The sequence below is a fragment of the Phocoena sinus genome, chromosome 20, assembly GCF_008692025.1.
Source record: "Phocoena sinus isolate mPhoSin1 chromosome 20, mPhoSin1.pri, whole genome shotgun sequence".
Lineage (NCBI taxonomy): Eukaryota > Metazoa > Chordata > Mammalia > Artiodactyla > Phocoenidae > Phocoena > Phocoena sinus.
The window spans coordinates 31,036,768-31,055,845 of NC_045782.1; the positions used below are offsets into that span (position 1 = coordinate 31,036,768).

Genomic DNA, 19,078 nt, shown 5'->3' on the forward strand with positions numbered 1-19,078 from the left:
CACAGAGCAACTAAGCCCGTGCACCACAGCTACTGAGCCTGCGCTCTAGAGCCTGCAAGCCACAACTACTGAAGCCTGCGCACCTAGAGCCTGAGCTCCGCCACAAGAGAAGCCACCACAATGAGAAGCCCGTGCACCGCAAAGAATATAGCCCTCGCTCGCTGCAACTAGAGAAGAAAGCCCGCGCGCAGCAATGAAGACCCAACGCAGCCAAAGAAAATAAACAGGAAGCAGATCAGGGACCAGGGACCAGAAAAGGAGAGAAGCTACAGAGTACAAAGTGGCATGATGGGTGCCACTTTTAGGGCGATAGAAATGTTGCTGTGTCTTGATTGTGCTAGGGACTTAACACAAGTGCATACAATTGGTGAAAGTGGAGATGGGAGAGAATCTAGTAAAACTTGAACTTCAACCTCTAAAATTGACACAAGGCAAAAATTCTTTTCTTAATGTTCCCAACCAATTAATCCAGTCCTCTGCTGAGAAGCAATGAGTTAATAATGAACGAAATCTAACATTTTGCCAGACCAACTGGGAAGGAAAAAACAGCTTGTCACCTTCAATTAGCAGCTCATTATAGCCAGGGTACACTAGAAACTTGAATTCTGATCATTTCACTGGCATCCATACAATGTCACAACTGAGATTCTTCCTGCAGAGAGCCTTCAATAGAAGTAGACAAAACAAATGCTGTGAAGGCTCAGTTTAGAGTTGAATGAACAAGATTTGGTAGATCTAAAAATTCTATTTATACATGGAAAAAACCTCTTATTCAATGCCTAATAGAAAAAGATAATTCTTTTAAAATCAGAATTTTCAGAAAGTCACACATTCATAAAGGAGTCATGCTATCTGCCAATAACACAGTTGTGTACACGCCTGATATATTCTTTTGTTCTCTATTTTCTCTCTTTTTAAAAGCCTTGACTATTTCCCTGGGACACAGCAAGACAATCTTAATTTTCCCCATGGGTAGGCTGATGAGAAAGCTTTCTATAACATCAGCAGAATGCATGCCCCATAACAGAAAGGACGTGTGTTATTCTAAAATATAGAAACAAGCTTTTACTTTGTACTCTAGTATACACCAAGCAGTGTCAAAAGCTGTATACAGAAGTCTTCATTAGATTTCTAGAGCTCAAATGGATTAACATTTTTACAGGTTTGTGCCTGACATTTAAACCTAAAATTGTGACTTCACTTTAAGATAAAACCTAATTAATACTTTAAGGAAAAAAAGTTCACATAGAAATGTAGAGAATCTAATTTAGAATGTAACTGAATCTACTGCAAGCAAAACCAGAGTTGGAAAGAAAAGCAGAAATGACGTAATTTGTATTATTAAATCGTTGGTTAAAGGACTCTAAACTGTGCCCAGGCACCACTGCCTTTCCAACACATAAATATCAACAGGGGTAATATAAAGTTATTTAGTACTTTTAACGATAAATATATAATAGAAATGAATGCAAATTCTCCTTAACTGACCTTCCCTTTACCTATGTAACTTGTTTTATAGTGAGGAACCAGGACATATATTGAAAATTTTTGCACTGCAGCAATCTGTTACCTGCTGTATACATAACCTATACACATAAAGGAAGTTATAAAGCTTTTATTAGCAAAGGACTAGTCCTCCCAGAGCCAAAGGTATGGAATTTACAGTTCATTTCCGTGAAGAGAGTTGACTACAATTATTTAAAGAGTAAAAATTTTTAAAACTTCCATTACTGAAAGTGAAAAGGTTAAATTAAATATAAAACAAAATAGTTAAACTGGATTTCCTAAAAGCAAACCCTGAAACTATAGTACAGAAGATAAACCCAAGAAGAAAACACTAAATGTTTTCATCTAAGTATGTTGCCTATTTCATTATTTCTTACTTTCTCTGTAATCCTTCCCATCACATTTTTTAAAAAGTTTTAATATGCTTTATTTTTTAGAGCAGTTTTTGGTTCACAACAAAATTGAGAGGAAGGTACAAAGATTTTCCATATAGCCTCTGCCCCCATTCATGCATAGTCTACCCCATTATCAACGTCCCCTACCAAAGTGGAACATTTGCTACAACCTATAATGACACAATATAATCACCCAAACTCCATAGTTTTCATTATGGTTCACTCTTGGTGTTGTACATCGTATGGGTTTTGGACAAACTTATAACGACATATATCCAACATTATAGTAGCATACAGAATAGTCTCACTGCCCTAAAAATCCTTTGTTCTCTGCCTGTGCATCCCTCCTGGCGAACTCTGATCTTCTTACTGTCTTACTGTATTGCCTTTTCCAGAATGTTGTTTGGTTGGAATCATACAGTATGTATACTTTTCAGATTGGTTTCTTTCACTTAGTAATACACGGGTTTTTTGGGGGGTTTTTTTGTTTTTTCTTTGCGGTACGCGGGCCTCTCACTGTTGTGGCCTCTCCCATCGCGGAGCACAGGCTCCGGACGCGCAGGCTCAGAGGCCATGGCTCACGGGCACAGCCGCTCCGCGGCATGCGGGATCCTCCCAGACCGGGGCACGAACCCGTGTCCCCTGCACCGGCGGGTGGACTCCCAACCACTGCGCCACCAGGGAAGCCCAGTAATACACTTTTAAAGTTTCCCCCCTTTCTTTTCATGGCTTGATAGCTTTTAGTCCGGAATAGTATTCCATTATCTGGATGTACCACATTTTATTTATCCATTCACCTACTGAAGGACATCCTGGTTACTTCCAAATTCTGGCAATTATGGATAAAGCTGATATAAACACCTGTGTGCAGTTTTTTGGGCAGACATAACTCCTTCGGGTAAATACTATGCAGGACAATTGTTTGACTATGGTAAAAGTATGTTTAGTTTTGAACAAAACTGCCAAACTGTCTTCCAAAGTGGTTTTACCATTTTGCATTCCTACCAGAAATTAATGAGAGCTCCTGTTGCTCCACTTTACCAGCATTTGATATATTCAGTGAACTGAATTTTGGCCAGGTGTGTAGTAGTATGTCCTTGTTGTTTCCCTGATGACATATGATATGGAGCACCTTTTCATATGTTTACTTGACATCTGTATATTGTCTTTGAGGTGAGGTCTTTTGCCCAATTTTTAATCAGGTTGTTCATTTTCTTATTTTTGATTTTTAAGAGCTTTGTGTATTTTGGATAACAGTCCTTTATCAGACGTGTGTTTTGCAAGTGTTTTCTCCCATCCCAGTCTGTGTTTTTGAAGAGTGGGAGTATGTAATTTTAATGAAGTCCAAGTTTTATTCAGAAAATTGAATCTGTATAGGACAAACCTCAGAAAAATTTCCAGAATGAAGAAGAAATAAGAGATGAAATGAAAGATAGCAGATTAAAAAACTGAATATAGAGATTCAATTTATAAAAATTCATAATCCTGAAGAAATTCTACCTCAAGACTGCAGTATCAGTCTCTACCTGACAGTTTCCAGCCTGCTAGCCTACTCTACTTCTTACCTGCCAGCCCAGTCACATAAGCCAATTCCTTGAAATGAAAATCACATGTGTGTTTCTGTATCTGCGTGTGTGTACACTGAGTGACATACCAGGGAATCTAGAATACAGCACACATGCCCAGAGCCAATGCCGGCTCAACAAAGAACTGTGAAAACATTAGTCTTGCATCTCTGGCTGAGCTTCTGACTGAACAAGCCAGAGGTAAAGGCTACAGCAGAGCTGTAGATGGTATCACTACACACTCAAAGGAGTGTCCCAAACATAGTCTTTACAAAAAGAGTTTGAAAAAGTCAATAAACAGTGTGTGGCTGCAGACCTCAACAAGCAAAACAGCAAACCCTGGGGAGGGGAGGACAATATGACGTTCAGAGTTGCCACATTATGATATTCAAAATGTCCACCAGGGCTTCCCTGGTGGCGCAGTGGTTGGGGGTCCACCTGCCGATGCAGGGGACACGGGTTCATGCCCCGGTCTGGGAAGATCCCATATGCCGTGGAGTGGCTGGGCCCGTGAGCCATGTCCGCTGAGCCTGCGCGTCCGGAGCCTGTGCTCCGCAACAGGAGAAGCACAACAGTGAGAGACCCGCGTACTGAAAAAAAAAAAAAAAAAAAAAAAATGTCCACCATTCAACAAAAAATCGCAAGGCACAGGAAAGAAACAGGAAGAAACAGGAAGGTATAGCCCATACAAAGAACAAAAATAAACTGAGAGAAACTGACACTGAAGAACCTATACAAAGAATTTAAATCAACTTGTCTTATATATGCTCAAAAAGCTAAAAGAAATTATAGACAAAGAAATAAGGGAGAAAGATGAATTCACAAATTGAAAATATCAATAAAGATACTGGTTCCTTATGAAAAAGGAACCACATAGAAATAACAGAACAGAACAGTACAATAACTAAAATGAAAAAGGCACTAAAGGTTTCAAAAGCCTATCTGAATATCAGAATAGACCAAAGAAAGAATTCACAAACTTGAAAATAAGATGAGTGAAATTACATATCAGAGTAGCAGAATGAAAAAAATGAAAGAAAAAAAAATGAACACAGCTTAACAATATAAATCAACTAAACTCAACAAGCCTGTAGAAGACTCTACCCAATAATGGCAGAATACACATTCTTCTTCTACGTTAGCCACAAAACAAGTCTCACTAAATTTAAAAACAATGAAGACAATCTCTCTAACCAAGCTGGAATGACATTACAAATCAAAAGCAGAAGGAAAACTGTAAATTCATGAATATGTGATATTAAACATAGCATATCAAATAATCACCATGTCACAAATATGTGGAATTAAATAATAAACTCTTGGGCTTCCCTGATGGCGCAGTGGTTGAGAGTCCGCCTGCCGATGCAGGGGACATGGGTTCGTGCCCCGGTCCGGGAAGATCCCACATGCCGCGGAGCATCTGGGCCCGTGAGCCATGGCTGCTGAGCCTGCGCGTCCGGAGCCTGTGCTCCGCAACGGGAGAGGCCACAACAGTGAGAGGCCCGCGTACCGCAAAAAAAAAAAAAAAAAAAAAAAAAAAAAAAAAAAAAAATCTAAAAAAAAAATAATAAACTCTTAACAGTCAACATCACATTAACAGAATGAAAGGGGGAAAAAAACAACATGATCATCTCAACCAATACAGAAAAAGCATCTGCCAAAATTCAACACCCTTTCATAATTAAAAAAAAACAAAAACAAAAACCACAGCAACAACAAAAAAATACAGGAAACTAGGAACAGAAGGGAACTTCCAAATATGATAAAGGGCATTTGCAAAACACTATACTAAGTGACAAAAGACTGAATGTTTTTCCGCTAATATCTGAAAAAAGACAAGGATGCCTACAGTCAACACTGTGTTGAAAGATCTAACCAAAGCAATTAGGCAAGAAAAAGAAACTGAAAACTTCTAAATTGGAAAAGAAATAAAACTATCTCTATTCACAGACAACATGATGCTATATATAGAAAATCCCAAAGAATTCATAAAATAGTACTAGAACTGATAAATTCAGGAAAATTTCAGGGTACAAGATCAACATACATAAACCAGCAATTATCAATACAAAATAAAAAGTTAAGAAAGCAGTTCTAGTTACAATAGCAATGCAATCTCTATCAACATTCCAATGGCTTTTGCAGAAGTGAAAAGCCAACCTAAAAACAAATGAAGTTATAAGAGGTCCCAAATAAAAAAGAATTGGAGGACTCACATTACCTGATTTCAAAAATTACAACAAAGCTACATTAATCAAAATACTGTGTTACTGACATCAGACATATAAACCAATAGAATAAAATTCAGAGTCCAGATATAAACCCATACATCTATGATCAATTAATTTTTGAAAAAGGTACCAAGTATCTTCAACAAATGGTACTGGGAAAACTGAAGTCCACATGCAAAAAAGTTGGACTACTATCTTAAATCATATATAAAAATTAACTCAAAATGTATTAAGGACCTAAATATAAGAGCTAAAACTATACAAGACGAACATGTAGGGGTAAATCTTCATGATCTTGGATTTGACAATATTTTCAGATGTGACACCAAAAGCACAAGCAACAGAAGAAAAACAATTATATTACATCAATATTTAAAACTGTTATGTATCAAAGAACATTCTTTTAAAAAGTTAAAAGACAATCAAAAAATAGAAAATATTTGTAAATCATATATCAGATAAGGGTCTAGTATCCAAAGTATATTGAGAACTCTTACTATTCAACATCTAGAAGATAACCCAATTACAAAATGAGCACAGGATGTGAATAGACATTTCTCCAAAGAAGATATACAGATGGCCAACAAGTATATGAAAAGATTATCAAAATCACGGATCAGTGGTGAAATGCAAATCAAAACCACAGTGAGATACTACTTCACACCCACTGGGTTTGTTATAACAAAACAATTGAAAAGGAGCATGCATTTGCAAGGATACAGAAAAAGTAAAACCCTGATCCATTACTGGTGGGAATGTAAAATGGTGCAGCTACTGTGAAAAACAGTCTGGCAGTTCCTCAAAAAGCTAAAGATAGAATTACCATATGATCCAGCAATTCCACTCCTAGATGTATACCAAGAAATGAAAGCATGGGGCTTCCCTGGTGGCACAGTGGTTGAGAGTCCGTCTGCCGATGCAGGGGACACGGGTTCGTGCCCCGGTCCAGGAAGATCCCACATGCCGCCAAGCGGTTAGGCCCGTGATCCGTGGCCGCTGAGCCTGCGCATCTGGAGCCTGTGCTCCGCAATGGGAGAGGCTACAATGGTGAGAGGCCCATGTACCGCCAAAAAAAAAGAAATGAAAGCATATGTTGACAGAAAAACATGTACATGAATATATCAGCATTATTCATAATAACCACAAAGTGGAAACAACCCTATGTCCTTTTTTTTTTCATTTTTATTTATTTATTTTTTTTGCGGCACGCGGGCCCCTCACCGCTGCGGCCCCTCCCGCCGCGGAGCACAGGCTCCGGACACACAGGCCCAGCAGCCATGGCCCACGGGCCCAGCCACTCCGCGGCACGCGGGACCCTCCCGGACCGGGGTACGAACCCGCATCCCCCGCATCGGCAGGTGGACCCCCAACCACTGCGCCACCAGGGAAGCCCCATATGTCCTTTTAAATGATGAATGCATAAACAAACTGTCGTATACACATACAATGTAATATTATTTTGCCTTAAAAAGAAATAAGTTCCAACGATATGATGTTCTGGAAAAGCAAATCTATAGAGACAGTAAAAAGATCTACTACTACTTCAATAACATTCAGTTGCCTTTTCACTTACTTATTTGAATATTAAATTTCAGCAGTGTATCCAGAGTCATGATTTACTGCTTACTCTTTCAATCTATCAAATTAATTTCTTTCCTTTAAGTACTATATAGACAATTATGTTAAACTAATACACTTTTAAATAAATTTTTACTGTTATAAACTATTCTGAAACAAATCTGAGTGGGCTTCCATTTCTCAGGTTCTTCTGTAACACACTAAAACTGTTGATAACCTTTTATTAAGCCAACATACTTTTATTAGGACAACAGAGAGTCTCCAAATAATAAAACTTTTAAAATGCTAAGCATTAAGTACTTTTAATCAAAAGTTATTTTAATTTTCATTATTTGTACCAGTAATTTTTTCTTAATCGGGGTTACACAGTGAAAAGATTTGACCAAAAATACATAACCACATAATTTGGTTGAGTGACTGTCAGAACTCTCAATCCATGACTTCAGTTAGTTTTATATACAGATAATACTATACATGTTGTAAACATTGGGAAATATTCTGACAGTGTGTTTCAGATCCAACAATTACTATTTAAGGGAAAAGTCAGCAATACAGTGAGACCTAATCAAATGAACCACTAAATGGAGCAAGGAGCATGAAATGGTCAAAGAATAGAAATTAAATAAGATCTTTAGGTATGTGCAGTTAAGTATTCCTATTGAAATACATCTTTCCATAGAAGATTCAATAATCCCTTTTCTAATACCAAACGCTAGGTTATTAGCATGTAGAAAATGAGGAATGACCTAGGTATCTTGGGCTTTTTGTGAAGACTTAGAATAATGGAAGAATGATGATGGTGACCTTACACTTTATCTTTGAAATTTAAACACTGACTGAAAATGTTTTATTAGATAGGTGCAAACTATCTTTTATGCCTGATAGAAAACAAGAATCACAAATAATATATATTAATCCCCTAAACTTATAACTTTCTATCACAGAGTCACAGAGTCTACTTTCAATTTTTATACTAATTTTTTTCTTAATATTCATATATTTTATTAGAATCATAGCCATTTCTTACCCTGGACAATGTTTTCAAAATAGTTTTTGGGGGGACTTTCCTGGTGGCACAGTGGTTAAGAATCCACCTGCCAATGCAGGGGACACAGGTTTGATCCCTGGTCCGGAAGATCCCATATGCCATGGAGCAACTAAGCCCGTGCGCCACAACTACTGACTGAGCCTGTGCTCTAAAGCCCGTGTGCCACAACTACTGAGCCTGTGCACCACAACTACTGAAGCCCACAAGCCTAGAGTCCATGCTCCGCAACATGAGAAGCCACCGCAGTGAGAAGCCCGTGCACCACAGCGAAGAGTAGCCCCCGATCACCACAACTAGAAAGCCTGCACGCAGCAACGAAGACCCAACACAGCCATAAATAAATAAATAAATTGGAAAAAAAAGTTTTTTTGTAATGCAATACAATAAGCATCACGTTAAAGCAATGTGAGATATGGCTTTTATGACTTGAAAATTCTAAACATTAATAACATTTTCCTTTACAAAGACTTTTATTATTTTTATTCATGATATTTAACAGATTGAACCAAAATTAGGAAAAGCGGAACAAAGTATTTGAGAAAGTGACATTTTCCAAGAATATGCATGTATAAGTGAAACACAAAATAGCAAAGACATCTTAAATCTACCACAAATTGCAAGAAGCATGGAAACACTTATTTTTAAATGGGAAAAAGCTGCACAACCTTCAACATGTGTTACTGAAGCTAATCCTTTAAATATAAGAGGAAACTTTTTGATAGTATTACATTATTTGTATTCTTATCCAGCTGCTAAAGAACAAAAGCCAGTTGGTGGCGTTTTTTTATTAAGTAATTAAAAAGAAAAAACCAAGAAAATGGAAATTTAACCATATTAAAGACTAAATTTGTGATTAGCCCAGTTAATAATAACATTTTTCTTTTGCAAAGTTCAGAATGAACACTGGGTATTTAAACCTTCCAACACCACTACAAGTTGAGAGAGTGGTACTAACAATGCTTTTACATGGGGAGGTAACCAGGCAAGAAGAAGTAAAGACTCCACATGAAAACAGGAGGTAATGTAAAACTGAGGGTGGAATCAGGTGTTCTTCAATAGGGTCATATACTACATAAGAAGCAAAGAGGTAATACACTGTATTCTTTTTATGTAAGATTCTATTATTTGCAATTAAATATGAAGATGAGTTAGAAATATTCTACCTTCATGGAGATTTCAAAAACTATTAGTGTTTTTTTTTAGGATAGAGAATAAAGTTATAATACAAGTATGTTTAATATACCACAGTGAAGGGCTTCCCTAGTGGCGCAGTGGTTCAGAGTCTGCCTGCCGATGCAGGGGACACGGGTTTGTGCCCCGGTCCGGGAAGATCCCACATGCCGTGGAGCGGCTAGACCCGTGAGCCATGGCCGCTGAGCCTGTGCTCCACAATGGGAGAGGCCACAACAGTGAGAGGCCCGTGTACAGCAAAAAAAAAAAAAAAAAAAAAAATACCACAGAGATAAACAAATGGAATGGAAATTCAAATTATGGAAGAGATGTTACAGGGAACAAAAAAAGTCTGCAGGTTAGTTCATATATCCATATATAAACAATATAAACATTACACAGTTTATACATTTATGATACTGTTTTTCATTTCCTAAATAATCTTTGTCCACTAAAAACTATTCCTAAATACAATACTTAAAATTTTAAGGGGCTTCCCTGGTGGCGCGGTGGTTAAGAATCCGCCTGCCAATGCAGGGGACACGGGTTCGAGCCCTGATCCGGGAAGATCCCACATGCCACGGAACAACTAAGCCCGTGCACCACAACTACTGAGCCTGCACTCTAGAGCCTGCCAGCCACAACTACTGAAGCCCGCACACTTAAAGCCTATGCTCCCAACAAGAGAAGCCACCACAATGAGAAGCCTGCCCACCACTACAAAGAGTAGCCCCCGCTCACCGCAACCAGAGAAAAGCCCACGGTGCAGCAACGAAGACCCAACGCAGCCAAAAATAAAATAAAATAAAATAAATAAACTTATTTAAAAAAAATTAAGAAAAATTTTCAAAAATTTTAGGGTATGGTAGAGATCAGCAAACTATGTCCCAAATCCAACACCAACTGCCAGTTTCACTGGAATATAGCCACACCCACTTATTTATTTTCTATGGTTGAGTTGAGTAGTTGCCACAGAGACCACATAGTCCACTGAGCATTTCATACATGGCAAAAACAAAACAAAACAAAACACCTTTGGGGCTTCCCTGGTGGCGCAGTGGTTGAGAGTCCACCTGCCAATGCAGGGGACACGGGTTCGTGCCCCGGTCCGGGAAGATCCCACGTGCCGCGAAGCGGCTGGGCCCGTGAGCCATGGCCGCTGAGCCTGCGCGTCCGGAGCCTGTGCTCCGCAACGGGAGAGGCCACAACAGTGAGAGGCCCGCGTACCGGAAAAAAGAAGACACCTTTACGTGTTGAGGAAAGTACAAAAGTAATTCAACGGATTAAGGCTAATATCTTGAAAAACTGATGAAGTAGCAAAGAATAGGGAAAAACCATGACCTAAACCTGATACATTATACGAAAAATAACACAAAGGGGATCATAAATTTAAATATAAATGTACGGACGTCCCTGCTGGTTCAGTGGTTAAGAATCCGCCTTCCAACGCAGGGGACATGGGTACAATCCCTGGTCGGGGAACTAAGATCCCACATGCCGTGGGGCAACTAAGCCCACGCGTCACAACTAGGGAGCCCACATGCCGCAACTACTGAGCCGACGTGCCACAACTAGAGAGAAGCCTGCATGCTGCAACGAAGAGTCCACGTGCCACAACTAAGACCCGACAGCCAAATTAATTAATTTAAAAGGGGCCGGGGGGAGACACCTTTACTGACCCCTGAAATATAGTTCTCCATTTCTAGTGTAACTGGGTTGCTTTACACTGTCTTTCTCAGGGGTCTTTTAGGTATGTGCTTCAGTTGAGGGGGATATGAAGTGAGCCTGAGTTCCTGAAATATAGGAACTCTACAATAATATATCTTGGGATTAAACATTCTGATGTTTGACATTTCCTCCACTGCATTACTTTGCTTCTCTTATTTGGGAAATATGCAAATGTTCTAATTTTTTTCCCATTTTGCTCAAGCTCTCATTTTATTCAGTTTTCTGTCTAGTCTTCCTTCTCCACCTTCTAACTTCTTTGTCAGTTCTACGATGAATTTGTGGAGCTATGTCCTTCTGGTTCTTCCCATAGGTCATGTCTCTCATATTATCTCACCCTGTCTTCCCTAAGTTCTTGTATGTCTGTTTTGTACTCTTTCTTTATAGAAATAATTGTGAAATATCTATTTACAATTATGAACTACTCCATGGCAATATTATTCTACTGATTGGTCTTTACTTACCAATAACTTTTCACTAAGTTATTTTCCATTTGTCCATTTCATGTAAGCTTTCAAAGATAAAGGTGATCCTGATATTGCTTACTATCTTTAATGACCATAAGATCTGTAGTAATGCCCACTCTTAATATTGGTGATTTGTGTGGTTTTCAACCAGTCCTACTAATGATGTTTTCAAAGAACTAGTTTTTGACGTAACTGATTTTCTCCATTGTTTGTCCATTTCCTTTCATTAATTTCCATGTATTATTTTCTTCCTTTTACTTATTTTAGGTAAACTTGCTCCTCTTTTTTAGATGCTTAAGGTAAAAGGTTTTAGACCTTCCTTCTTCCAAACATGAGCATTTAGCGCTATAAACATCCCCTGTCTCTGCTTTAGTTACATTCCATTTTTCATATGCTGTGTTTTTTCAGTCTTTCAATTCAAAATCTGCTCTATTTTCTCCTGATCTCTGCTTTACCCATTGTTTAATTTCCAAACACTGTACAGGTTTTACAGAGAGATGTTTATTACTGAATTCTAACTTAACTGCACTGTGGTTATAAAACATACTCTGTTTTTGAGACTTGCTTTATCACCCAGCATATGGTCAGTCTTGGTCAATGCTGTATGTACAGTATGTGGATATAGTATTCTATAAATATCAGGTGAGTCAAAATGATGTTGTAGTTGATATCTTCTATATCCTGACTGATTTCCTATCTCCTAGTTGCATCATTTACTAAAAGAGGATTCCTCATCTCTAACTTTAATTGTTGATTTCTCTATTTTCCTTTCAGCTGTAATAGTGCTTCATGTATTTTTAAAATTCATATTTTTCAACATATTCGAATAGTCATTTTTTAAAAGATTGAACATATTCAAGGAAGAACAAATGTCTGCCAGTCATCTCCCCTAAAGAAACAAATATTAAATAATAAAATACTCATTACACATGAGTAGGTATTTTTATAATATATAAGTATGGTTATCTAAGGCAATTCCAAATAAATTGGATTAAAGTTCCAGTGAAGTAGGAGGTATGGTACTCTGCTGGAAATAAAAGAGCTTTAAACAAAGTTATGAATGTTTGGAACAGCTAATCTGTCATCTTCTACTCCATCTGTTTATTAAATATATACGCCTTCTAACACGAGTTTACCATCCAAATCTAAATAGTTCAACTATTCTGACTTCTGCTAAGAAAAGTAAAATTTTCAGTAGATAAAAGGTCAAAGTGCAATCATTCAAGAATAGAGCAAAATCCTCTGAACCTCCAAGAGATGAGATGATCAAGCCTCATTTCCCAATAACACAAAGGACAAGTTTGTCAACCTGTCAAATATCTCTTCAAAATTCAAAATCTAAGGATCTACCTCCCCCAAAAAGAAATATCAATAAGAATTAGAACATTTTAAAACCTCTCAACTGGTTTTAACTAGACTAATGAGGTACAAGTGAAATATATTCTAATTACCATTCTACATAACATGATCTAACACGAAGTAGCATATAACTATGCTGAGGTTACAAAAACCTAAAACCTTAACATATAGGCAACATTTTATTTCAAACTCCAAAAATAATACAACACAATTCATAATTATATACATGTGAGATATTTATAATGAACCATATTAATAAATTCCAACTAGTCCAAGGACAATGACAATAACATTAAAAAACATATAATGAGTTTATTCTAACGAATAAGGAAAAGAACTGCCCACTAATCCTGCCAGGATATTTCCTGTGATTTTTAAAAATCATTTGGAGATATTAAAACATTCTTAATGAAGGAATGCAAACAAAGGTACTAAACAAATCTAGTACTGTCATCTACACATTTCACAAACTTACACGCCCTTTCAATCAAAAGAACTAGAAGCTTCCAGAAGGCAGAGACTACACTGTGTTTACTGCTGTAATACGTTGAACATAACATTATTTGTTAAAAGAATCTATTAAAAATTGAGAAAAGAATTGATGTTAACTACTTGTTATCAATTAACAACTCTCTACGATATGATAATGGTGTATACATGTTTGTCTAAAACCACAGAATGTATGTTTGTCCAAATATATATACATATATAAATAAATACATGTTTGTCCAAAACCATAGAATGTATAAGACTGAATGAACTGAAGAGAGAGATACTTGGCAAAATCCCATTTATGAAGTAAAGATATGAAAATGTTTGACATTCTACCTTTTGAATCTCACTTATCTAATAGTAAGTCCCACGACTGTGGCTGCTCTATAATTTTGATTATTGTGCATTTGATAAATACCAGCCATTGTTATAAAGACACTATATGTTTTATTTCATTTAACCCTTATGTGATCTATTTACAGAGGAAAGCTTTTCATTAAGCATTTTCAGCAATGGAATATCATAGGAAAATGTTTCTATCAACAGCAAGGGCTTCAAATATTGAATATTTAATATTTTAAATTGCTGATATTCATTTACTAATTGATTAGGAAAATGATTTATAGACATAGAAGACAAAGACAGAAAACACAGAAAACGAAGATTGAAAGCTGTAAACTCGCCTTCACTAGCATCATGTTTCCAAACAATCAAAAAGAAAACAAATAAATCTGCCTCTGCTATTCACAAAGTAAATATTATAATTAGCCATAATTATAGTACAACTGTTATACTGTATTCTTTGAAATTAATACTTCAGGATACTAAAATGTTACTTTGGGATTGGGGGAGGGAAAGATTGGGAGTTTAGGATTAGCAGATGGAAACTGTTATATTTGGATGGATAAACAAGGTCCTGGTACACAGCACAGGGAACTAGATTCAATATCCTGTGATAAATCATGATGAAAAAGAAATATGTATAACTGAATAACTTTGCTGTACAGCAGAAATTAACACAACATTGTAAATCACTACACTTCAATAAAATTTTTAAAAAATAAATAAAATCTTACTTTGTAATTCCCAATGTAAAAGAAGATCAGTTTTTCTTAATAGCAGAAAATTAATAAATTGTTCATTATTTTATAATTTTTGAAGATATATGAATTTAGGGAGTCTAAATTCTACTACAACCTGTTGTTTCCTTTCCGTGGATAACATTCTCCTCTTGGGAAACCACTGGCAGAGGGATACCGAAAAACAGAGGCAAAAAACGTTAGGTTAAAAATTAAAATTTTACTTAATGGTTAAGAAATGGATCATAAATACAGTTTCCTAAAAATAAAAAGTTAATTTTGAGTCATGATATTATAAAGAAACTTTGAAAACTAAAATAATATAGTAAGAAAATTTTGTGTATTCTTTAAGGCAGAAGCAATAACACTCCAAACAAAAACAAAGCAAAATCTTGCTTGAATTTATTTCCCTAGAAAGCAAGCTAATTTGTGAAATGCTTATCTGTCATGATAAACAAAGTATATACAGAATCATTTGCATATTAACAGATAAATATAACCATAGTTTAACTGAAAAACATGGGACACTGGAAATGAGAGCACTAAGTCTGGTTCAATTCACGAAAAAAATGTTAATTATACCAACTTCTGCCAAGCAAGCATAGACTCAAATATGCTCTACTGCGTAAAAGCGTACCTGGTTTTATTATTCCAGTGTTACCCTAAAACTTTACCAATGTGCATGAAGTTTGCGTATGAAATCAATACAAACCAACATATTAAACATGTCAAAGAAGCCAACAGATCATTACAGCATTTGAGACACACTGAGAAATTTCAACAAGCTAAAGCTAATAGATTATATGCAATCTATTTCTCAAAATCAAGGAATACCAAAACTTACCAAAAGATATTTTAGAAAAGGATATGTGTAAAAACTTATTACTTCTGATATTTCCCTTCTTCATACTTAAAATGACAACAGAAAATCTGAGCCCTTGCATTTATATATTTTTTAGAAGGTGCCTATATTGTTCTAAATCAATTCTTCTAATCTGACTTACTAAAGCACAAGAAAATCATTATTTGTACACTGTAGAGTATGTCTGTTTGAAACTTGTGAGGAATATTTACATTCCATAATACCTGATACAGCCACGTGATTGTCCTTTCTTTTTCCTGTGGTATCAGGTTTAGAAAAAAAAGCAGATGACCCTTTAAATACTTATAATAATATGCAAGGTTATTTTATAGTGAAGTATAAACTGAACTGCAACAACTCCAAATGCCATATAGATATGGTTAAAACTTAAAAGTCATTTTCCAGTTTGAACAGTATCATTACTATGAAAGATTACTTTTCTTAGTAGTTAAAACAAAAACGTTTTTCTAATTTGACTGCTCTTATAAAGGTAGGTGGAATGGGGCAGGGGGTGGGGGGATGAGAGGAATCAAACAACAAACAAAAGTTGTGAAATACACATGTTACATCCAAAGTGGCTAATTATAATTTTGAAACAATATGTTAGAAGTTTTTATAAAAATATATAGGGGAAGAAAGTGAAAATAAATTATTTGTAACATAATTTTGAAACGTTGGTAATTCAAAGAAATAATCCTCATTCACAATTCACAAATAAAACTACTATATGAATGGTCACAGAGGCAGATATACAAAATGCAAAATACTAAGGTTATACTGGAGCAATTTGTAACCACAGCTTAACCACAGCAAGATGTGAATTTTTGATCCAACCCTGTAAGAAATTTTGTATTTCATTATAAGGAATAAAAATTCTCTTTCTTGCCCAGGATCAAGAAAACTAACAACATACTAATTAAAGCTATCTATTCAATACCTAAATAGAAGACTTCCTAAATAAATGTCTTCCCAAGTGAAACCATGAGTATATTTGCCTTACAAAACAATAGTGCATAATTGTGTTTTTCAAGAATTATATAAAAGGTTTTAAGAAGATTAGTAAAGGGCTGGAACTGGAGATACAAGTTAGTACAGACGTTCATATGACATAAGGGCAGACTAATTGAAATTCAGATTGTTTTAGAATACATAAAATGCAAGGTCAAAGTATTTATCCTATATATAGTATAGAAACACTAACTTTAAAAGAAAAGGATGAAAAGCAGGTGGTGACAGATGAACGGAAAGAAGTTTCAGAGAAATTAAAGGGAAATGTCTCTAAGGTTCTGGTCCCTGTGGGATGGACAGTTAAAAATGGAAACTGGAAATTCCCATTTCAACTTCCAGGATTAAGCAGTTTAATAGTTATCAGTCTGATTCTCCTAAAGTGGTTAGGCTTTATTTTGAAAAGCATACTTTAAGATCTAAAATCTCCTCAGAAATGGGCAGAATGTTTCTTCTCCTTCACCAAAAATAACTTCTTTACATTTTGAACCTAGATTTTTAAATAAAGGAGAGACTTAAAAAAAAAAAAAGCATATCTCAGGCAAGGCTCAGTTCACTGGATCTATGTCACATTGATTTATAACAGTTATTTCTTAGGGGGAAAAAAGCACACACAGATGCAAACAATTACTCTATTTTTGTAGGCAACAAGTGAGGTGGGTGGTAACTGAGAAATTTTTTTAAAATCCTGTCACAACATTCTGCTTTTTCTTAAGAAACCCTCCTCACACAACAAACGTTTGCCACATCAGAGAATTTCCAGGGCCCGAAGCACCACTTTGATTCCAGACCGCTGCAGGCATTAGCAGGAGGTAATTAGGGTAAAAAGTTCAGCCACAGTTCCATGTCTAGAGTCCTGCCAGAAATAAATTTCCTCTCTGTTCACTGGTTTCTACTGTACCCTCCCTAAGAATCATATTGAAAACACATTTATCTTTGTGGAGTTTGTTCCTCTTCTAATTAACGTTATGGCGTTTACAGTGTTTAATAATTTAAAACGTCCCCCATCGCAGCAGTTTTGTCTTTAACAGTGGAGGGGTGCATTATCATTTTTCCTATACTGCTGCTTCATTTGACAAGTGACTCACAGAAGTATGCAGTGCAGCTGTTCTCATCAAGCTCTCTGGTCATCATAAACTTTACTTTTATTTCCTTGTTTAAAAAAGGTGCATGGACGAAACTGACAAACAGATGCATTCAGTATGTGCTCGCTGACATTTTTTAGGGAAATGAAGACTAACAAGTAAACAGAGTTAGAATAGGAAATGTTACTTTAACGCATACAAATTTATTATATTTCATTATTTCCACAGAGCTAAATACAAACTGTATATTTAAATAAGTGATAAAACCTAAATATACCACATGTTTAAGCACTTAAAAGTTTTTTTAAAAAACTCCAAAGGGACACTCAAAATAGTCTCTTGTTCATTCCTCTCCACAAGCACATTTACCCACCCCACATCAGGAGGCTCTAATTAATATGCCAGTTATTGTATAATAACTGTTTTAACCTTCCTTGGATATTGTGTTTGAAAAACAAGATGTTAGTAAAATTACTTGAATGCCAAGAAAAAAGACTCGTTATACCAAAAGTTACTGACAAAGAGCAAGATCAGTTAACATTAAGATATAACACACTCAAAAGACTAAAAAACAAAAACAAAATCTTGCTTCTAGGATATTACATTGGTTGTGACAACCACCTTGAGGCCAGGAAATTTAGTTTTAAAATAACAATCTGTTTCTAAACATAAAACAATAATTCAAGTCATTTGTAATTTTTTTGAAGTTTTTCAGCACAGTATAAGTCCAAAGGAGTTTTTGTGTATTGTGCCTCTGTATCCTAAGGTATATTCATCTTTACAAACTGAAATAAACAAGAAAATTGTGGCCCTCTGTAACATCCTGCACAGAATAAAAAACCAGGATCTTATCGCCTTAAAAAAAACAACCAATCTCCTCTACCACTGCACTTTCCCACCAAGTAATTATTCAGGACTTCCTATTTGTCCTTTTTCCCCCCTCATGATCTGGATGGCTTCAAGAATTTCTGCCATCTTTGAGGGGAATTTTCCAATTAGACTTATAGAGCAATATCATGTTTTGTACCATTATAGTTGGATTTACATTTCTCGAACATTAAAAAAAAAAAGAAGCTATTTAAAGGTATTCTAGGGCTTCCCTGGTGGCGCAGTGGTTGAGAGTCCGCCTGCAGATGCAGCGGACACGGGTTCGTGCCCCGGTCCGGGAAGATCCCACATGCCGAGGAGCGGCTGGGTCCGTGAGCCATGGCCGCTGAGCCTGCGCGTCCGGAGCCTGTGCTCCGCGATGGGAGAGGCCACAACAGTGAGAGGCCCGCATACCGCAAAAAAAAAAAAAAAAAAAAGGTATTCTATCATTGGAATTAAACTAGGAAGAGAGACTGGGATTGACATATATACACTAATATGTATAAAATGGATAACTAATAAGAACCTGCTGTATAGAAAAATAAATAAAATAAAATTCAAAAAAAACTAGGAAAAGAAATTAAGAAACGAAATAATATTTAAATGACTACAAAAGGAGAAAAAGCAAACCTAAGATTTCAAAT

At 36.2% G+C, this 19,078-nt stretch overlaps 1 protein-coding gene across 7 annotated transcripts in view; it reads right to left on the reverse strand.

Moving 5' to 3' along the window:
- The window catches only part of BCAS3 (BCAS3 microtubule associated cell migration factor), a 578,866-nt gene that overhangs the window by 452,032 nt on the left and 107,756 nt on the right, over positions 1-19,078 (reverse strand). For 4 of the 7 annotated variants that reach the window (XR_004347453.1, XM_032616303.1, XM_032616300.1 and 1 more), the window contains exon 8: positions 14,734-14,778. The exons of the other annotated variants lie outside the window; for them this stretch is intronic. Coding sequence is in view for 3 of the 4 variants with exons in the window: in XM_032616303.1 (XP_032472194.1) it covers positions 14,734-14,778 (45 nt within the window). In the remaining variant the exon portion in view is untranslated. The remainder of the gene's footprint in view (positions 1-14,733; positions 14,779-19,078) is intronic. 7 annotated transcript variants of the gene reach the window in all.